The sequence below is a fragment of the Periplaneta americana genome, chromosome 2, assembly GCF_040183065.1.
Source record: "Periplaneta americana isolate PAMFEO1 chromosome 2, P.americana_PAMFEO1_priV1, whole genome shotgun sequence".
Classification (NCBI taxonomy): Eukaryota; Metazoa; Arthropoda; class Insecta; order Blattodea; family Blattidae; genus Periplaneta; species Periplaneta americana.
This window is the reverse complement of record NC_091118.1, coordinates 30279855-30303733: the sequence shown is the minus strand read 5'-3', so window position 1 is coordinate 30303733 and position 23879 is coordinate 30279855. Positions and strand designations below refer to the sequence as shown.

The following is a 23879-nucleotide window of genomic DNA, read 5'->3' as shown; positions in this document are numbered from 1 at the left end:
TGACTTTCACTATGAAATAATTTTGGCTGGTGTATTGTTAAAATTAGGGGGATATGGTTTATTACGTGTATTTGTAATTTTAATTAATTATTCTGTATTTAATTATATTTGGATTTCTATTAGTTTAGTTGGTGGTGTAATTGTTAGTTTAATTTGTATACGTCAGACGGACTTAAAGACTCTCGTATATCTAGGAGTACTGTAAGAAGATTTAAATTAAAAGAATCATGTAAACTATATTACACCAGAATACTGTTTATTTTCCAGCAAAATTATGACAAATATAATTTTGACCCTATAAGTTTTGAGTTGTGGAAATTACACATATGAAACTTTAGCTTCTTCTAATTTTCATTCATGTTGTGCTCCAAATCCATGCGTAGCTGACGCTCTGTTGTCAGCTCTTCTTCAAGCCTGCGCCTCAACTCTCGTTCAGTGTTGAGCAGCTGCTGCAGTGTGTTCAATTCTTGGGTTAGCTGCTCTTCTCTGCCCATCCGATCCTTCAACATTTTCACCTCTTCTAACAGCGGCAGGAGACGGATTACTTGTTCCTCCAGAACCTGGATGCGCTGCTGGAGCTCATGGACGCTTTGGTTAACCATCCTGTCATCAAAGAACATTGTTGGTGGCATTTCAGAATTAAGTTACAATGACAATGAAAATTAGATATAAACATTACTATAAAATGACAAGACATTCCACCATTGACAATGGTGCCTGTGTTAACAGTTGCTTACATAATCTCACAAGATTGACAAATCCAACAGTATACCAGGTGGAAGGGGACAAAATAGGATCCTTTTGAATCAGGGAGAAAAGTTAAATATCAAAGTCTAATATTATTGTAGTCGTTTGTGAAAAGGTTTTGAGATATTCATTCAAATAATATAGTGAGGGTCACATAAGAACAGTTCCTAAACAGCAAATATTGCAGTCGTAACAGTGTTGCCAACTGTTACCAGATATCACATGATCCTACATACTAAATAACTTATTTACTTACCGTACTTTATGTTGGAAGGTTATTATAAATAATTCAATAATTTGTAACATATTTTCGTAGACAAACTATACGAGAAAGGGATCAACAAGTCAAGTATTTTGTCTGGCAATACGAAATTCATTGGTTTGACTAAACAATTGATTCACGAGACCTAACCTAAAAATGTATTTTGTTTGACCACATGAAATTATTAGTACTAACTCTGAAAACTTACCTGACTATAGTCTTGAATTATAACCACAACGCAAAACACAAAATAACTATTATGTATTAATACTGATATTAATTAATTATTAGTATGTTCAAATTTCATTAGCTTCCAGTAACCAGCTCAGAAATCTAGTACAATTTTAATTTCATGGAACTCCAGTACCGACAAATATTGTCGATATTTGTCTCAGCTGCCAACATACCAGTTACAAAATTACTACCATTCGTAGTATTTGTCAGTATCGAAATTCGAAACGAAGTTGGCAAAAGAAAATTCAACCTGCAAACTAGAAAATCACCACAATCCACTAGCATATATAGTAATGGGGGAAAAATGGTTAAGTTTCACCCTTAGGGTATGAAGTAAGCTGACCCGAACTATACCCAACAGATCGCAACATTGCAACATGTGGTAATGTAACAGTAGCAATTAGGTCGCAAAATTATGCACGAAAAAATTTAAATCGTGGTTTATTTAATGACACTCGCAACTGCAGAGGTTATATCAGCATTGCCAGTGTGCTGGAATTTTGTCCCACAGGAATTCTTTTACAGGTCAGTAAACCTACTGATGTGAGCCTGTCGCATTTAAACACATTTAAATGCCATCGACCTGGGCTGGGATCGAACTCGCAACCCCGAGCATAGAAGGGCAGCACTATACTAACTAATACTAATGTTCAGTAATATGTCACAAAGGGACAGTAGTGGCTGCACATTACTCCTCACTGTACACCTTTTCCAGCAGAAAATATCAATCTGACTAACCAAGTGAACTTCAGAAAAGATCAGATGTAATTCACATTTTTTTAATTGTAAATCAGAAAGCATCAGTTGTAACTGAAAGAGATCCACTGTAATTCAGAAAACATTATTGTAATCAGTGGCGTACGCAGAATTTTGTCAAGGGGGGAGGGGTTCATTATTAAAATTGTTTACAATTTACATTATTGGCGTTTTAAATTTTGTGTATTATTATTATTATTATTATTAAAAATATGAACTGTCAAATGCACAAAACGTCAAACAAACATTTCATAATAAAGTCAGAACTCAAACTAATGAACAGGTAAATACTGCTCAAAAATGTCGAAACAACCTTTTCAATATGTTTCAAAATAACTTAAATTTCATATTGTATTGGCTTCATTTTATTACAAGGTCAGTACTAGATGGTAGATCTATGTATAATAAGGATAGCATTGTTATATTTTGAACGTGCCTCAGCACCAAGCACAGGGATTATACTGAAGGAGGGGTAGGAGGACTATGTCTTATGTCGATGTATGTAATTTTGTTATTCTGACAGTGAAAAATTACAGAAGGGAAAACGATTATGGATAAAAAAAAAATTCAAATCTAAATACGTATTTTTTTTAAGTTAAAGGGAAGGGTTCAAACCCGTAACTCCCTTCCCTCCTTGCATATGCCCCTGATTGTAATTCAAAAAGCACCATCTGTAAATAAATATTTTCACATTGGCTTTTATAATATACAATCACATAAAAGCCAATTGTCATGACTATCAAACAAACTAATTTTCCAGAATTTAAATTTTATAGCACAATCTTAATTACATTAATTAATCTATCTCAATAATTACAAGTGATCTTTTCTGAATTAAATCTGACACTTTCTGAATTACAATTGATATTTTGTAAAATATAGTTTACCTCTTCTGAATTTCAGTTACATATTCTGAATGTGCCTACTGGTACACATAATTTTCGTCAAATGATTTATCTTATATTATACAAGTTCAATTTATAAACGTTTTTTCCATCTTCACTATTTCATAAATAAGCCATTTTAAAAATTAAAATATCAAATTAGATATAATAATAATAATAATAATAATAATAATAATAATAATAATCCGTGGTGCCACAGCTCTTGAAGGCCCAGACTGACCAGCTGCTGCTGGCCTCACGTCCACATGCCAAAGCAGAATTGGACGATCATCCAACCAGAATGGAGGTATCGTGTGATTAGCACAATGATCCCCCCAGCTATTATAGCTGGCTTTCGCAACCGAATTTCGTTACCCCAAGTGCATCATGTTATCGGGTGGGCACCAGTCCCATACACTGGCCGAAATTTCTCCCCCCCCATGAGGACTCGAACCAGTGCACGTTCTGTAACTCGAGTCCTAGGCAAGCTGGCTTAGACCACAACGCCATGGTGCAGAACAGATACATTAACCAACATTTTATGATTAATAATCTTCACAACTTATGGTTATTCGTGAAATAATTTCTACTGATAACAGTCAAGCATGTCATGTACTTAAAATATCAAATAAATACATATTACAATTGATGGCAGCGTTATTATCATCTGTATACAATTTTTTCTCAGGCTATATTTACATATTATGGAACAAAAACTGTAATCGCATTTCACAATAATAGCATATCTATTTCTGTGTGTATCCAATGCCTACCCTCTTCACTTGCGTGATTCGGGGTCCACATATTGCAGATAGATGCCAGAACTGTGACCCATTTTCAAGCTACACACTATTTCGGCAGGTCATGCTATGCATGATGTGTATCTGTGGAGTTATGTCATGTTCTAGGTCAGAGTTTGTGTAAGTGTAGTGTAGGGTATGAGTGAGAATGATAATGAAGATAAGAAAGGGAGAAGGGGAAACCTGGTGCCCGTACGTAACCTATTCTTGTCAAATAGCATCAAGGGGGCCACCAGGTTTATCGTCCCTGTCCAATGGATGAATTACTATCTACAGTGACATATGCCTTCTCTTCATATGCACTGTGGAGAGATTTGGAATTTAACCCAGGCATACTGGTGCACAATCTAGTGATTAGATGTTCTGCTCTGCCACCTCTCCTAGTCCTGAGGTAGAAATTTTACATGAAAATCTCTCGCATATCTATTACTATCAGACAAAAAATTTTACTCATTAAAAACAGAAAAATCATAATATCATTTACAAAAAGTTTTCACAACCTATAATACATTTCTAAGACATAGCATGAAACTTCAATAATGCTGTAGGAAATTGCATAAAATAATTTCCTATCAGCTTTTGAAACCAGCTATTCAAGTTAAAGCTGAAATTAGATAATAATTAATATATTACTCCAGTATTATTTTATTATATATTTCTTGTTCATAGACCAAATAATGTGCATAAAATAATTAATTCTTACGAATCATACAAGCCTGTATGCATACCAGGTGCTCATTTCACTTCTCTCTTTACCTTATGTATACATAAAAAAAGTTAAGAGGCAATTTTGAGTTCATTGCCATTTCAAACAGGCACATTAAAGTTTTATTAAAAATTACTATATTTCATGTACATTATTTCCCTGATAAATTGACTTGTAAGTACTGAATATGAACAAAATCCGTCCAATAGTTTAGTAGAAATCGCTGTATACAGACAGACTAGTACTAAAATTATTATATTTCATGGACATCATTTCCCGATAAATTGAGTTGTAGGTACTGAATATGAACAAAATCCGTCCAATAGTTTAATTAGTAGAAATCAGTGTACACAGACAGACTATTACTAAAATTATTATATTTCATGTACATCAATCCCTGATAAATTGACTCATAGATACTGAATATGAACAAAATCTGTCCAGTAGTTTAATTAGTAAAAATCGCTGTACACAGACAGACTAGTATTAAAATTATTACATTTCATGTACATCATTCCCTGATAAATTGACCCGTAGATACTGAATATAAACACAATATTCATCCAATAGTTTAGTAGAAACCATTATACACAGACAGATTAGTACTAAAATTATTTAATGTACATCATGCTCTGATAAATTGATTCATAGATACTGAATATGAACAAAATCCATCCAATAGTTTAGTAGAAATCGCTATACACAGACAGACTACAACTAAAATTATTACATTTCATGTACATCATTCCCTGAAAAATTGACTCGTAGATACTGAATCCTCGGATCTCACCTCATCAATCATTGTAGAAAATTACTACATTGTAAAACTGTAAAAATTGTAAAATATTGTAAAAATTGTAGTTGTAATATTGTAAAATTTTGACTTGTTCCACATCTTAAAGCTTAATTGCTCATGTAAGATCTATGGAATATAATAAATGATTGAATGAACAAAATTCATCCAATAGTTTAGTAGAAATCGCTGTACACAGACAGACTAGTACTAAAATTATTTAATGTACATCATGCCCTGATAAATTGACTCATAGATACTGAATATGAACAAAATCCATCCAATAGTTTAGTAGAAATCGCTATACACAGACAGACTACAACTAAAATTATTACATTTCATGTACATCATTCCCTGAAAAATTGACTTGTAGATACTGAATCCTCGGATCTCACCTCATCAATCATTGTAGAAAATTACTACATTGTAAAACTGTAAAAATTGTAAAATATTGTAAAAATTGTAGTTGTAATATTGTAAAATTTTGACTTGTTCCACATCTTAAAGCTTAATTGCTCATGTAAGATCTATGGAATATAATAAATGAATGAATGAACAAAATTCATCCAATAGTTTAGTAGAAATCGCTGTACACAGACAGACTAGTACTAAAATTATTTAATGTACATCATGCCCTGATAAATTGACTCGTAGATACTGAATATGAACAAAATCCGTCCAATAGTTTAGTAGAAATCGCTGTACACAGACAGACTAGTACTAAAATTATTATATTTCATGTACATCATTCCCTGATAAATTGACTCGTAGATACTGAATATGAACAAAATCCGTGCAACAGTTTAGTAGAAATCGCTGTAAACAGATAGACATCATGCTCGGTTTCTGGAATGTTGAAGACAGTTCCATGAAAATTTCGAAATTGATTTCATGTTGCATTCTATGCAGAATCTCCGAGAAAAAGTATAAAGGATCCTTAATCTGTTACTGAAAGGAATACAAATACATGAAAGATCATGTATAACACAGTCTAGCACAAAAGAATAATAAATGGCACTGAGTTAAGACGCCTAAAAATTGAAAAACTCTGCAGAGGTCGAGATGGTTGGAAAAGGAAATAACTGCACTAGCAAATGAAAAGTATACAAATTCAAAGTGGGATAGAGCAGCAGCTCTCAGAAATAAGTTCAACTGAATTGGTAACTAGAGAGATAATTCGGATTACTAGTTTTGTGCGCTATACTTACTAGCACAAGGGGGCTATATTTAATATAATTAAATATGTACCAAACTTATATGCACATAGAATTATTCCAATTCAGAAACAACTAAGTAAACTAAAAGAACTCCAAAAGGAAATAACATTTCAATGGATACCTAGTCATTGTGGTATACCTGGAAACGAGAAAGTCGATAATATTGCAAAACAGGCAACATATTTGCAACCAAGACCTCTTCAAGTGATATCTCTATCCAGTGCTTTTGCTTCAGTAAAGACTCATTTTATAAATCTATGGATCAACAATTGAGGCATTCAGAAGTCAACATGATTAACTCCACTTTTGGTTATTTCAGAGTTTCTAAGTTGGCAATATATTAAACTGACCATATTTTCAGTGGTCAATGTGATTAACTCCATAGTTCAGTAAAAAGCTTACAAAATGCAGTATTCTTTTTGACTACATCACAGAATTAATTATGTGTATTTAACTTTAACCTTGAATATTTCAAAATCTTTGGAAAAGGAGTTAATTATGTTGACTTCTGAATGCCTCAATTGGCTCTCTTCTGACAAAGGAAAAATTTTACAGTCCGTACAAAAGAAATCAAATGACCTGGAAATGTACAAAAACTTGCCCAGACATGTTCAAACATTTTTAACAAGAGCCAGAACAGATCAAATTGTCACTCAATTGTACCTACACTGATTTCACATTTCTGATAATCCTACTTGTCTGTGGTGTAATAATCATGATAAAGATCTGGAACACATTCTTCTATAATGTCCATCCATAAACCACAAAAGATGTAAATTAAAATCGTCAGTACCAGTTGCAGAAGACACAGCCCTGCAGTATATATTGACTACACCCCAACTCTGACTACTAGCAACAGGCATCTATAATGAACACCGATCAAAATACCCCTCATTTCTCGTGAAAAACAAAAACTGAATAGACTATAGTGGACTATAGTGGGCTTTATGTTGTCAGCAAACAGCTGGATACATTAAGAAGATTGATTGATTGATTGATTGATTGATTGATACTTACTAGCAGGTCATCCTGGGCTAGTCATGTGTTGGAGGTGGATATACTGCAGCAATATCTTGCATAAATTTCTTGAAGCGGTCATTTTCTCCTCTGCTTCTTCGGTACATGAACTCACACAGGTAAGAATCGAAGTGTGGCCTTCGGTTTTTTGGAAGCATTCTGTCTTTCACTAACTCCCAAAGACCTTCAATTGTACTAGTCTGTGAACAAGTTTCTTTATCCTTAAATGTAATACACTGGTCTTCAGTCAACTTTTTAAAGCCTTCATGAGACAAACACCCATACTGCTTCCAGCAACTGGAATATATCGTCGTACCGGGAAGGATTCTTTCTTGCACAATGCTCAGAAGAGTTAATGCTGATCTACTTTCAACAGGATGGAGGAAACACGCCCCAGTCTCTCTGTCGATACCTCCAAACACCCATTTTTGAATAGATCTCTTACCTTTATGATACTGCCTCTTAGTAAACGGAGCTTCATCTATCTCAACTATATGACGCTTCCCACCTATTTTTATATCTTTCTGTGCTAGAATGACGTCACAAACTTCACGACAGAAGCTGTACCAGTCGCAAACAGTCCCACAACTCATCTTCGTTTCTTCCATTACAAATTTCTGGGGTAATTCTTGAACCCAAAAATACATCAGGAGAGTAATCTCTTCTAATGTCAGTTTTGACTGTGAAAACCAGGTTCCCTTCCGTAATGATCTTGTTACACGATGTTTCTCTTCTGCTGGACCTCTTCTTCTTCTTTTTGTACACTGCCACTCGTAGCCATCACTAACTTGCGCCCTCTTTACGAGGCTCATGTCGTCATTACAAACTGGGCAGCTATACCGTTGACTCAGGAGTTTCATATACTGTAAGAAGCTGATTATATTTAGCTTGTCCTTGTCAAACAAACGGTATAGTTGCTGTAAGTTTATTGACGAGCTTTCATCTGTTTTCTCTGAAGATTCTGCCATTTTCTTGCTGTGTCCAGTTTGGTGTACACAACTGGTGGTGGAGAAAAGTTGAGCACAGCATTAATTAACCAGCATTATTCAAAGCAAGTATAGGTTAGCTATTTCCTGTTTAACGTATTAAGGTCTAATTTGTGTATAAAGTTAAGTTTTTAACAAATACCTGGAAAAAGAAAATTTTACCAGATAATAGCAGTGCCAATGATAATTTATGCAAATTAAACATTAAATTGAATAAATATAGAGAAAAATAAAATCCGAAGAGATAAAGCACAGTAGAACCTTCAATAGCCATCTCATCATTAACAGATCACTGGAATATCCGACAGCCTTCCTGCTTTTTCATCTTACTTAATCACGAAAATTCAGCTAAAATTCGATCTCCACACTTGAACATAAAGAGTCTAGGAACTGTAACAGGTCTGTCTTACAAACAGATGGAAAAGGTAAAGGTAAAGGTATCCCCGTAACATGCCATGAAGGCACTTGGGGGGCATGGAGGTAGAGCCCCATGCTTTCCATGACATCGGCACTAGAATGAGGTGGTGTGGTCGGCACCACACTCTGGCCGCCTTTTACCCCCAGGAAAGACCCGGTACTCAATTTTATAGGAGGCTGAGTGAACCTCGGGGCCGTTCTGAAAGTTTGGCAACGAGAAAAAATCCTGAAACAAATATTCTATTCAATTCATGAAGGGTCTAACAAAAGACCCTGTGTGAGGCTAACATGTAACAGTAAACATGGAATGTCATATTATGAATTTATTAATTTGTCCTACAGAATAATATCTGTAATAATGACAATTAATATTTGAGGAGAAAAATTCGCTCCGGCGCCGGGGATCGAACCCCGGTACTTGGTTCTACATACCAAGCCCTCTGACCACTGAGCTATGCCGAATTCAATCCACAGCACCGGACCGAATTCTCTTCCTTCAATGTTTCCCTTTGTGGCCTGACTCCAAGTTAGGCATATATGTTGACGTTCATGTCCAATGTCAACTGCCATTGTACTAGGGGCACACTCACCTGAGTGACTTGTTTGGCCGGGATTCCGCAGTTACATGCACTGCTAGCTGTGAGAATATTATGAATATATTAATTTGTCCTACAGAATAATATCTGTAATATTGACAATTAATATTTGAGGAGAATTATTCTCACAGCTAGCAGTGCATATAACTGCGGAATTCCGGCCAAAAAAGTCACTCAGCTGAGTGCGCTCCTAGTATAATGGCGGTTGACACTGGACATATATGCCTAACTTGGAGTCAGGCCACAAAGGGAAACATTGAAGGAGGAGAATTCGGTCCGGTGCTGTGGATTGAATCGGAGTAGCTCAGTGGTCAGAGCGCTTGGTACGTAGAACCAAGGACCCGGGTTCGATCCCCGGCACCAGAGCGAATTTTTCTCCTCAAATATTAATGGAATGTCATGCCCAGGACTTCAAAATCGAATTGTGTACAACTACCCCTTACTTTAGCATTTTGTTGCCATCCACAGCAGTTCACACCCCTACTCACCCCTCCAATTACAATACAGGGGCAATAACCATGACATTAACATGTAGACGAATCTCAAGAGTTTGAAGAGAATTGCGCCCGTGGAAGAATATTAATGGAGGACATTAATATGTTGGAGCAAAATGACCAATTCTTTGATGTGGATGAAGAAAACATTAATCAGTGTTTGGATACAGACTTGGTGCTTCCTAAGCAAGAAATAAGAAGTAATGACATGATTGCTGGCCCTGCATGTGAAGCTAAAAATGTGACAATGATGAGAGTGGAGAGGAAGAATACGGCAGATAATGACTGAATCGTGTGTTCCACTACAAACTACACTTGAATCAATAGAGATATAAGGTTTTTGGGGCAAGAAGATGATATTTCATTTGCAATCCACCGAATTAGCTCTGTAGTAGTACGTCTGCCTCCAGACTAGCCAGTCTAGGTTTGATTCCTGGTGGGGTCAGAGATTTTCGTGTTAAATCTCTACCTTGGGACTAGGAGAGGTGGCGGTGCACAACTTCTAATAACTAAATTCTGCACAAATATGTCTGGGTTAAATTCCAAATCTTTCCATAGTACATATGAAGGGAAGGCATATGTCAGTGTTGATAGTGATTCGTCCATCGGACAGGGACGTTAAGCCTGGTGGCCCCCTTGGTGCTATTCAACAGGAATAGGCTACGTGCTGGCACCAGGTTTCCCCTTCTCCCTTCCTAATTATAATCGTTATCATTATCACCACCCTCACCCATTTCCCACACTACAAATACACAACATAACTCCTTACAGATACACAACATGCACAGCATGGCCCACCAGAGTGGTGCACAACTTGAAAATAGGTCACAGTTCTGCCATCTATCCGCAATGTGCCGAATCCGAATCACGTGAAGTGGATAGGCAAAAACCACACACATACACGCACGCAGACACACACACTCGCTCTCTCTTCATTTCATTCACAGACATTCTTTTACTTCAGAGAATTAGAATGGATATCAGAAGAAATTGCTAGTAGTACAGTTCAAGAAAAATGACAGACTTCCTAGAAGAACATAAAAATAATGTAAGAACAAGCTGAATGCATATCTTTTTCGATTAACCGTTCCTTCCCTCCCCTTCATTAAGATGGGTACTGGTAATTGAGGTTCTACTGTACTTCCATTTTGGACCAGAAAGAAGTTGAATTATAATTTTTAAACAGAACTGAGCATATTCAATTTAACAGAGACATACAAAAACAGAAATAAGACTGCAGCATCTCTGTTGCTCTTGAAACTAATATTAACTTACAAAATTCAGATAACATGATGAATTTCCTTGGAGATGAGGACAGGCAAACAGGTTTAAACAGGTGATTTAATGTGATTGGAGATGGGAGAACACACTGATAAGAAAATGATTATAGTGTTGGCTTTCCACACCTATAAGACCTGGTTCAAATCCCAGTGAAATTTTTATAAACAAAAGTATTCTAGATAAGCCTTTGTCAGAAATTTCCTGTTTCAACTATCACCATGCTCGTAAGTAGAGGACGAATTTTAGTAAAACTATGTTTAGAATTTAGCCTATGACATCCCTTGAGGGCTAAGGCCTCCTGCACGTAGGCAGGGTAGCTCTGATTCACTCTTTAGGTGAGCTAGCCTAGAGAGTGTTCGACCTTGTTCTCTTGTTCATCGTCTCTCGTGTTGGGTATGAACACAGTAAAAATATGTACTGAAAATCAATTTATATCTAGTAAAGACTGAGAAGCATTTGCTTATTCTTTACATGACCATAAATGACCATGTCATATGCTCTTCCTTATGACTATAAGGACTTACATTCCTGCCAGGGTTTCAGAGCCAGACAGTAAATTATGTCCTGGATAAAAGAAAAAGTGATTAGGAGAGCTTGATGCAATGTGGATGTATAACACAATCTGGTCTAAAAATAGACTATCATCTGAGGAAAATATATTCCTTAGAATAATTATAAAAATATTAAGAAAATTAAAAAAAAAAAAAAGTAACATAAGGTATTATTTTTATTTAAAATATCAATAATATTAAAAAAAAAGTGAAATTGCAACATGGTGATAGGATAAAAAGTGAGGGAAGTTAGCCTATATTGCTTTTACTAAATATAATAAAATAAGCATTTAAATACAGAAAATTGGAAATTGTTTTTTTTCTTGTGTGATGGGAAAAGGTTTAAAGCATTCTGGAAAGGATGTCCAGAACTTGGAGGGTTGCCTATGTACAAAAATATTTACCTAAGAATCCTTCCTTTAATTATCACAGTATCCTCTGGCACACAGTAAGGATTTCATATCTGACCAGCTACTCGAGCTGAAAACATCAAGAGAGAGTTTCTTTTTTAAATTTCGTGTTCATTTCTTCGTTTTGTGTTATTATGGAAGTATAATTTGAGTATATCAAGGCATTCAAAGGGATCCCTAGAGTTGTCTGACGGATTTTAAAATTTTATTTTTTCCTTTATGTCATCTTGTAATGACAAAGGTAAAACAGGAAAAACCAGACCATCTTTTGAATATAATTTGAAATTAAATGTTTGGCGGAATAAATGAATGAATAAATAAATAAAATTAGATACACCCATAAATAAGTGAATAAATATAATAAATAAATAAAACAAGTTAATAAAGAAAAAATAAATAAATAACTAATTAACTAAATAAATTAGTAAACAAATAAATACATATATTCTTTTGTTGTCATAGGAACATCATGGCCTCCCTAATACTTGTACCGCACTGATATTTGCCTTTTCAAAGACATTTTCCCATAAAAGAGTAGTTAAAATGTACGGATGATCCTTAAATTGTTAAGCTGTTAATTAGTGTCCCAAAGATTATGGGACAACTGTATACATTTATTCACAGACTGAAAGATGATATGCCAAAAACCACTTTCCTAGTATCAAGGATATTGAAAACGTGTATGTTCAGGAAAATCTAGGAGTAGGGAATTTGTAACATTAAAATTCTCTCTTTTTTTTAAACTTCGTGTAATGTGATAATAAGAATGTTGAGGGGAAATCTAAACTGAAACAGTGAAGTCAAGTTTCACCCAAACTTGTACTACCTATTTCACGGATTTTTTTAGATTACTGTAAAAAAAATGGATAATGTTATGTTAGTTTAATCAATCTTTTGCCACATTACTGAAAATAAACATAATGTAATTTAAATACCTTACGATGAAAGAGTGATGGAAAGGAGAAAAATTCTCTCCGGCACTGGGATTTGAAACCGGGTTTTCAGCTCTACGTGCTGATGCTTTATCCACTAAGCCACACCAGATACCCATCCTGGTGTCGGACAGAATCATCTCAGTTTAAGTTCCAACTCTTGGGTTCCCTGTAGTGGCCGCCCTCTGCACTCTGTTCCATTACTCTTTCATCATATGATGATGCAGATTATCTGCATGGAAATATCATATGTACTTCGGTACATTAAAATAATATATATGATATACGTAAATCACGAGACGGCGCTTATTCCGTTGGATCCCGGCCAACTAGTCACTCATAACGAGTGCACCTCAGCACATGTGTGTGGACTTCAGTCCTACGTTCATAGACATCTATGACGTAGTGCAGAGGGTGACCACTAGAGGGTGACCACTAGAGGGAACCCAAGAGTTGGAACTTAAACTGAGATGATTCTGTCCGACACTGGGATGGGTATCCGGTGTGGCTTAGTGGATAAAGCATCAGCACGTAGAGCTGAAAACCCGGGTTCAAATCCCGATGCCGGAGAGAATTTTTCTCCGATCCATCACTCTTTCATCGTATGATGACGCAGAATAGCTGCATGAAAATATCATATGTACTTTGGTACATTAAAATAATATATATTAAATACCTTAGTTTAGTAACATGTTACAAATATAATCTAATTTGCAAAATTAATTCTGTACCATGATATCATTTTCTTAATATGGTGAAAGTAACTAATGATGTTTCTGATTTAAACTCAACTACAAAGTCTTAAAAACCAAATAATTAAAAAAATATATATGGTAATAACACATGATCATCCTGGCAAGCATTGGACGTTGTGATTCGTTACAGTTTCACAAACAGGTACATGCCAGTGCTTCATGGGATGTCCCTGTGAGCATTTACCAGCTGGTCAATAATGCAGCACTTGTTTAGGCCAACAATTAAGATCTTCCATCCTTTCAACATGATCTTTCCATCTTCTACTACAGTCTTGGAGGAAAGTTGTAATTTGTGGTAACCCTAATTGTTCTACAATATGATCTGATCTCTTTTGTTATCAAGGATTGTATAGTCTTGGAGTAAAGAAATACTTGTTCAACTGTAGTTAAATCGAAAATAATGATACTGACAGAGTAGAAAAATTTTAAAACCTGTCAGACAACCTACATTGTTCAGGCAATGGTCCTCCATATACAACAATTCTGAGGAAATGAACACGATTTGAGAAAAAAAAATCCTAAATTAAATGTAAACAAAACCAACAATACCTAACCTAAGTCAAACTTTGAATAATGCCGGTATGGAAGCACTCCACAGAATATAAGACTTTTTCATTATTTGTAATCTATGAACATGAAATATGACATTCATTATAACAGCATTAGATGTAAATATATATATATAGCCTAGAGGTTAGAATAACTTACTTCACAAAAAACGCAGCCTACATTAGTTCAATTGAGGACCGTTTTTGCAAAACTTGCTGACTGAAAAAACTAAATTTTACAGGAGAGACAAAAACTGAATGAAGACAAATAGGTTATAGGTGCAACCATCACACTTTGACACACTATAATGAAGAGAAATAATCCAATTTTACTAAGATAACTTTAACATCGTGTAGAGGCCTGCTTTATGTTAACGAAACCACCAAAATCTCAATTCTGCAAATTTTGCAGTTAGCAAGTTTTGCAAAAACGGTCCTCAATTACTCTTTATATTCTAATAAACTGTATGCTATTTACAGATCTAGTGCTGCAGACCCAAATAAGCACTTAAATCACTTTTCCATTAGTCGAATGGGATAATGATAGAATGCTGGGATTTTGGGTGGGGTGTACAAGAACCAACTTCTGATAGCTCCATAGCTTGAACTAACCTAACATAACCTGTCACTGATTCGACCTCATGAAAACTCGTTTTTTCTCTGTGTTCAGTAAGGAAAAGCACGGAAATGAGACGTACTGCCCCTCCCTGCCATCTACCCCTTCCACCTTGATGGAGCGATTAGCAAATATGATTTATAAAGAATGGACACTAAGCAAATTTCCTAGCACATGCGTTCCATTAGCATATAATTTCACTTTCAAATGCTAGAGGTAAGTGTAATCGAACACCTGCAAATGGTGGAACAGCAATCCTATTCGCTGGCAAGTCTGCTGAAAAGTATTTCTGATGTCGACTGCTGATGCAGATAGAGCTGCTTTGAAGATCACTGAAATAATGCACAACTACATTAAGGTACCGACGCACAGCGTCCATACTCTTAATTCCCTATACACTGGAGCAATACTGCAGGCACCTGTCCACCGGCTCCCACTTTTACAGCAGCTTTCCATCCTTATTTTGGTGCGAAATTGGTGTTGGCACTCAAGCTTTAATTTGTTTATATGATACATACTGTATGACTCGACTAGAAGCCAAATAGGTAAATACGCTATGTTCACAGATATTTCATCCACTGTTTCGTACGTCCCTTTGATATTCTATCCACTATATTTTTTCGTTCTCTGGTGTTTTATGTCCACTAATATTTAGTCCACAATTTAAATGTCCATTGTGCTATTTTGTCCTCTGAAAGTTTGGTCCACATTTTATTATGTCCTACATTTATCTTTGTTCTCTTTATTAAGTTGTCCATTTTGTCTCGCCCAGTACATTGTGTCCAATATTCATGGTTTTTCATTTGCATAAAAGGTTTAAAACTAATTACCACTACTATAATGATAATGATAATGTTGATAATAATAATAATAATAATAATAATAATAATAATAATAATGTGAATGAAAGTGGTAAGTATGATTGTTGTGGACTAGCATGTCCTGCCCTCTTACGGTTATCATATAACTTAAGTCATTTTAAATGTTTTCACTTACTTCAAAATTTAATACTGAATCAATGAACTACATATTTCCATAGGAATGAACATTATTATGCTACAAAATAATTAAATACATTTCAATAGCAACCCTTCTTTTTTAAATTTCGTATTGTAAGTTCCTGTTACTCAAAATCGAACAAAATATTCGAGGATAAAAAATTTAGTTGGCACAGAAACTAGTGGAGAAAGACAAATTGGGAAAAATTATGGACACAATAATTCTTGACCGAAATATTAATGGACAAATTTTTTGGTGGACGAAATGTTTGCTGGACTAATTTTCTTGAGCAAAATAGCTGTGGACGTGAGATAGTGGACAAATTGTCTGATGGACATAACATCCTGGAAGCGTAAATTAATACAACTTGTACCTTAATGTGTAATGCAATTATACAAAAATAAACAAATGTTCTATCAGCAAACATAATATTCCTAAACTTTTGGGCTTCATTTTGACGATATGTAAGTTAGAATAAAAAATCCCAAAATTAACTTCATTAAGAATGTATTTTCATGTAATGAAGAAACATTATACAGCAAAGATGATGATGATGATGATGATGATGATGATGATGCAGAATATGTAAAAAGCAATGACGATTTCCGATTTAATATTGTAACCAAATTAAACATAATATATGCATTATTAAATTCTTTAAAAATGCAAAGATTCTAACAGGATCGGATATTAACTCATATTACGTCATGCTGATAGGTGGAGTAGATATTCGTCTGAAGAAGAAAAAGACAGGTGATCAAGAAACTGAACATCGAAAAACTGAAGAGGAAAGAAGAAAATTTGAAGCACATTTGCAAGGGAAAGCTGCTACATTAGAATCCACACCTGAAAATAGTAACGAGTACTGGACTCATTTAAAACAGCAAAAGAAACAATAGGTTACAAAGAAGATATACGTATTAAGAAACCTTAGATAACACGGAAAATGTTGGAGAAGATGGAGGAAAGAAGAAAATGGAAAGACATCAACACAAACCAGGACAGAAGAAATTACACATAACTAAACAGCGAAGAAGAGAAACTGATAAGGCGAAGGAAGACTGAAGGAAATAGAAATGTAAAGAAATAGTGAATCCTCTTAATAGGCCTATAATAAAAGTTGCAGGTGCAAAATTACAAAATCCTCATCTGCAACTAAAACATAGGCCTACACCTATTTAACGTAAGAAAAAAGCTCAATAAATTTCATGCAAGTTAATGGGTTACTGAAGAACGGTTTTAACAACTTTTCAGGAAACAGATTTCAATCTCATGGGTTTTTGGGTGTACTGAGTTTTTGTAACGGGATTATTCAATTACAAAAATCATCGCATGGAATCTCACACGATTTATATCATATTTGTATGATCATGGTTTAGGATTTGAAGGTAACAGTTATTGTGAAAATAGGATCACTGAATCACCCATTAGCATTGAATTCATTTACCACTTATGTGCACTAGGCCTACTATTGTCACACATCGGGTATAAACGCAATTTCATTAGGGCTATATTATCTATTACTTGTGTTGGTTAATAGATTTAAATGGAAATAAATGCATTCATTGCAATATTATACTAGTAACTCCATTCTTTATCAGACTGTTTCGTAGATTGTTCAACAACCATAACTTTATAACATTTTTGTATCACATACATGCACAGTTAACACTAATTTTACGTTTTTATTACCTTAACTACGTAAGAACTACCTTTCAGATACCACCGAACTACAAAGTTAACTGCAAAAACGACAATAAGCAAAAATAATTAGGTTATAACACGACGCCGTCGGGACTATTTAATATGAAGACTGAGTTTATAACGTAGTGTGGTATTACATTTAAAAACACATAAATAAAAGTCGATTATGTATGTTAATATGTGACAATAAATAATATATAATTCCGTAAGCTGACATGATATTAACTTCAGAACCAGACACCCTTCAAAGCTTAAATTTTAAGAAAAGATTCAGAAGAAAGGAAATAGTAATGTTATTCAAAATTTTTCTGGATAAGCATGATCTACTACGTAACTCTTTTAATAAAACACTTCTTGAACTAACCTTGTAATAATAAACAATTGTTTATAACCTCCACAAACCTTTATATGCGTGATTTGTGTTTAGTTAAACAAGATACGATAAGAAATCGATTTCAAAATCTCCTTGAATATACATTGTTCTTTGATATTATCGAGGAGACAATATTGATAGTTTTTTAATTTTGACATCAGAGAACGCTAGTTTACAACGTTACTACCAAAGTTTGTAATACTGTAATAATTAATTATATGTATTCTATTGTGTACTTAAGCCGTTATTTATTTTACTTAAAAACAAAATACATAAATCAATAATACATTTTCCTGTATTGTTTATGACTCACTCCCAACGTTCAAGCAGCTTTTCAATTACACGTCTAAATAAATTCGATGGTTCGGAATGAAAGGAAAATTGCTGTCAAGCCAATTTTGAAGAGCAGCTTCATTTTTATAGGAAATTTCAAGATTGTTACATAGCGAATGGAATGGAGAATAGGAATAACCTCCCACCGAGCTTGGATAAGCGCTTTTGTAATGTTAGCAGTATACAGATGGACATTATTATGCTGCAAAAGCACTTGATGCAATCTTCCCGGTCGTCTTTGAATTGCAGCCTCATGCGATTCAGTTGGTGTTAATCTAAATAATAATGCTGTAATTTCTCGGAAACAATTATTCATAGTACCATTACTATAAACTATAAAACGTCTTTGGTACCATACACTGTTAGAGCTAGGAATTTGGTACCGAACTGTTAAGTTGTGTGAGTTTGGACTATATCTCTACCGAATCAAAAGTAATAGAGGTCTCTCAATGTCAGTGAACCACAACGACTAACATGTACAGCCGGGTGGTAACCAAACATGTGCTCCAATCGTCCACAGCCTTATAAAAAGCAATCATTTGTAATTATAAAGTTCGTAAATCCCAATCTAAATTAATTTATCCATACATATAAAAATAACACAGGGAATATACAACTATGATTCTAGCCTCATTATAACAAATGACAATGAACATTTTCATTTTATCAGAAGAAGTACTCCTTTTATGTTTAGAAAAAAAAAACAATATTTGTACTATGAAAATATTCGTTCTACGTTACAAGACGTTACTGGAGAAAATCTGAAATATGATACAGTATTTCGTACTATCTTCAGGTGAACAACTAATTTGTGAATCTAATAGTGTATCTGGTATGTAGCACATCATATTAAACGCATAATAAAATTGTTTTCAAGAAAATTTTTCTTTTCTGTTGTAATGGCAGGTATGAAGTTCGTATCGTAATTCCGTCGAACTTGGACTGTAACGCAACCGAATGCATAGCAGCACGAGACGTCAACATTTAATGAAGAATACTCGAGGAAAAAAATAAACATGTTGCACACTCCTGTTTGCATAATTATTTAATAAAAGATGAGTTTACTTTTTTGGAATCATGCATAATATCCACATTATGTAAATAATACAATAATATTAGAATAGCTCACTATATTCAGAATCTAAAATATTAATATAAATTAACAATATTCTTCAAGCTATTCACGACTCTACACAGCTCCACAGAATGCCACTATGCGTTGTTTATGTGAACTTAACTGTGTCATCTGTAGTGAGGGGCAGCAGGGCGAGGCGTGGGTGACATCTATGCTCCTCGCTGTACCGAATTAGGATCTATGCTTTGGTACGAGCAAAGTTGTAGTTATATACGAGCTTCCTGCCTATGCTTATTATTAATTTGCGTGGTTGGATACCAGCTTTTGCGCGAAATTGTTTTTGCTAGAGCTCAGGTAGTCCTTTCGCCTGTTGGCATATAGACACATTTTTCGCCAACTATTAACAATCTGGGTCAAAAACGATCTATGTTATTGAAGAGCTATTTTAGTAATGAAATTGTATTAGCCAAAATATCGAGAATTAAAAATGAGCAGATAATAAAATTCTTAGGAACACATTTAAAAAAAAAGTACGAGAAAAGGGAATGAACGAAATGAACAAGTTAAAAGAAATGTAAAATAAGTTTTAAGATGCATGTATGGGTGTATATGATGTAAGTAGACCTACTAGAGCATGTGCAAAATTTTATGTTGATAAGTGAATGGTAGCTATATGACTGGAGCTTAATGACGTCATTCAGCATTGTAGCGCGCTGCAGCCATGTGAATGAATGGATAAGTGAGTGAGTGAGTGAGTCAGTAAATAAAAAAATAATAAGTAAATAAATAAATAGTCAATTAGAGAATAAGGCAATGGGATGGGTAGGCAAAGAAATACAGCGGAATTTGTATTTTGTAATTTCCATTTACATCAAGTTTATTGAATTGAAAATTAATTTTAAGTTTGTTATAATAATTTAATTTAATTGAATTGAAAGAAGAGAATTGGGAGGACAAATTTAAAAGGTACAAGGGGTTCGGGGCTGTAAGAAACTAAATATGTGAGCTCCAAGCCTGTTGGCCACTTGTCTCACTCCGGGTTGCGCTGCTCCACTGAAGGAGCTCTAGAAAATTTTGAAGGGGAACAGCCGAAAATGGACGTAACCTCTTAGGTACCACATACGCGAGGGAACGGAAATGTGATCAAAGTGATCACGGGACCGGACGTGGAAGAAATGGCTGGTGTAAATCTGCACATTGAAAGGAACTGTGTCATTTCGCAGTGCAGGAAGAGTCGAGAAGCCTCGTTTGTTTGCCGTTAGGATGGCAGGTGTAATATTGCACATTGAAAGGGGCTTTGCCATTTCGCAGTGCAGGAGGAGTCGAGAAGACTCTGTCATCTGTTGTTCGATGACAAGATAGGAGAAGGCCGTCAGGAGAAACGCCGTGAATTCTGAATCTGCAAATTGAAAGGTTCCCTGTCCTTTTGCATTGCGACTACATGAGTGACCTCGCACATGTAACAGGCAATTTACAGATTATGAACTAGGGCATTATGTCGTTTGTTAGGAAAGGGGGAATTTATGGGGAAGGGCATATAGGTCCGTGGCCCATTTCTCTTAGGGCTCATCCCAACATTTGTCTTAACGCCTTAGGAAAATCACGGAAATACCTTAGGCAGGATGAGTTGTCTCAATATAAGAGACTAGCCAATTTGGCTTTTAGGTAGGAGGTCGATTGATTTATGACTTGAGCCTTGTTGAATCGTCTCAAAGTATTGTTATAGTAAATTCCTTGGAGCCTTTTATCGTAGTAACTTTTTATTCATTGCAATTTATTGTGAGAAGATCACTTGAGGGTCCCAGACAATAAATAATTATACGAATAGTCGAAACATAGGAATTAAATAAAAACATAGATTTGAAATATAGAAGGATAATATTGCAAAATAAAACGCCAATGTATATCAGCATTTAAAATAAGGAGGATAGCGTAAACGATTTAAAATGTGTGTATCAAGTATATAGTACGATTGCTGACATCTACCGTTCAAAGAGAGAATCTAGAAAACGGAAGGTGTGGTATTGCACCCTGTAATAAAGAATTATTGTTAATTAGCTACATTAATCCCGAACAAATTATTTAGGCTTACAGTTCTTCTTTAAATACCTTTAATCTTGTTTATTTTCTTTATATTATATATTTATATTATGTTACATGTCCATATAGTGTTGAACGAAAAGGTTTCTTCCAGTTATTCCTATATTGGCGTAGATTTCCTATTAAGCTAAGAAGATCGACTTGCCTTCTGATATCTTAATTTCTCATCTTATTAACACAGTGAAATACACAGTAAGTAAAGTAAATCCATGGCGCTACAGCTCTTTGCATGGCCAAGACCGACCAGCCGGCTGCTGGCCTCACGTCCACATGCCGAAGCAGAGGTGGACGATCATCGAACCAGAATTGAGGTATCGTGTGGTTAGCATAATGATCCCCCAGCAGTTATAACTGGTTTGCGAAACCGAATTTTCGTTACCTATCGTAGCTCCCCAAGTGCATCACGATGCTGGGTGGACACCGGTCCCATACACTGGCCGAAATTTCATGAGAAAATTTCTTCCCCCATGAGGACTCGAACCAGCGCGCATTCCGTAACGCGAGTCCTAGGCGCGCAACGCCACGGCGCGGGACGGTGAAATACACAGTAGGGTAAATTAGGGTCTATTGGACAGTTGGGCATGTTGGACACTTTGTACTTTAACGTGTTACTTCGCCACTTGTGGGCATCACATTCTGCTAGAAATCGATGACGGAAGTAGCCATGAGTGGGGCCACTTCCGTCATTGACTTCTAGCAGAATGTGGTGCCCACAAGTGGCGAGGTAACACGTTAAAGTACAAAGTGTCCACTCGTGGCTACTTCCGTCATCGATTTCTAGCAGAATGTGATGCCCACAAGTGGCGAAGTAACACGTTAAAGTACAAAGTGTCCAACATGCCCGACTGTCCAACAGACCCTAATTTACCCTACTCGTTAAAATCTCATTTCTGCTGCTTCGAACTTTCCTTCTTTGTTTAACGTCTAATAATGTGAGAGCCACTTCGTAAAATTTTAACTTTATTTCCTTTCGAGTATTCTGAGGGCATGTTTTTATTGTTAATTTTGTTTTACTGTGTTGATTTTTGAGTTATGAAATATTTTAGCCCCGATAATTATTACAGATATCCTGTTGTAATGTCGTTCCTTCCTGTTATACTTCTGATTCCTAAATGCCACTGGACTGTTAAATACTTTCGAGATGTTACGCAACATTTCGCGAGCAGGGATGTCTGGGAAGAAAAGAACGAAGGAACGAAATGTAGAAATGAAAAGGTGCTGGGCAAAGATAATTAACCCTTAATCCTGGTCTGTGGATAAGCTTCGGGGCTTCTACCGCGTTGTCTTGGTGTTGGTGGCTGACGTTTCGACCACTGTGTTGTGGTCATCTTCAGAGCAGTTGGATAAGGAAATAGTCTGCGAGCCCCCCCCCCCCATGGAGACTACTATACAGGATGTTTAAAAAATACGGGGCATAATTTCAGGTATGTATTTCCCACATGTAGACAATCAAAATAGTTCATTACAACATGTGTCCGGAAATGCTTTATTTCCGAGTTATGGCCTTCACAACATTGAAATTCACCGGAACGTTTTTCTTTCCGCAGGTCGTTGCCGTCAAAGGAGACATTAAGAGTGCACTCTGACAGTTCATTCCGAGGCGAAGGTTACATTCAGTGTTGTGTAGGCGTTAGACTGTGCGACATTTATTCAAATCAAGAGCTGGCAGAGATACACTTCACGTACGGTAAGGCGGACGGCAATGCTGCGCTGGCTCGTCGTTTGTACCAGGAGAGGTACCCACAGCGACAATGTCCAGATCGGAAGACATTTGTACGTCTCCATTACCGTCTGTGCGAGTATGGAAAATTTAACTCTCCTGGTTTGGGAAGGGGACGACCAAGATCTACAACTCCAGAAGTACAGGAGGAGATTCTGGAGGCTGTGAACATGACTCCTTCTATCAGCGCACGAAGGGTAGCGTTGCAAGTCAATGTTCCTCATACGACTGTCTGGAGACTGTTGGAATCCCTTCGGAATCGAATTGTGGCATGTTCTGAGGACATACGCAATACTCCTGGAGTTTGGGATCGTGTTCGCAGGTCAATGAGACATCGATGTGAGGTCTGTATTCAAGCAGGAGGTGGACATTTTGAACATCTTCTGTAATGACAACGACCTGCGGAAAGAAAAACGTTCCGGTGAATTTCAATGTTGTGAAGGCCATAACTCGGAAATAAAGCATTTCCGGACACATGTTGTAATGAACTATTTTGATTGTCTACATGTGGGAAATACATACCTGAAATTATGCCCCGTATTTTTAAACACCCTGTATAGTAGTCTCCATGGG

At 35.8% G+C, this 23879-nt stretch overlaps 1 protein-coding gene and 1 long non-coding RNA gene across 4 annotated transcripts in view; both read right to left on the bottom strand.

Moving 5' to 3' along the window:
- The window catches only part of LOC138691732 (uncharacterized), a 209704-nt gene that overhangs the window by 2522 nt on the left and 183303 nt on the right, over positions 1-23879 (bottom strand). The window lies entirely within an intron of this gene.
- LOC138691723 (uncharacterized) lies at positions 240-18226 on the bottom strand. Of its 3 annotated transcripts, XM_069814027.1 has the most exons (4): positions 18070-18193; positions 12146-12221; positions 7417-8415; positions 240-603 (listed from the first exon to the last, which is right to left on the bottom strand). In XM_069814027.1, the coding sequence occupies exon 3, from the start codon at positions 8382-8384 to the stop codon at positions 7434-7436; it is 951 nt and encodes a 316-aa protein (XP_069670128.1). In that variant the 5' UTR covers positions 8385-8415; positions 12146-12221; positions 18070-18193; the 3' UTR covers positions 240-603; positions 7417-7433. The 3 variants fall into 3 exon arrangements, 1 of the variants encoding a protein (XP_069670128.1); XR_011329944.1 differs by lacking the exon at positions 7417-8415 and having other exon boundaries at positions 18070-18170; XR_011329943.1 differs by lacking the exons at positions 7417-8415; positions 12146-12221 and having other exon boundaries at positions 18070-18226.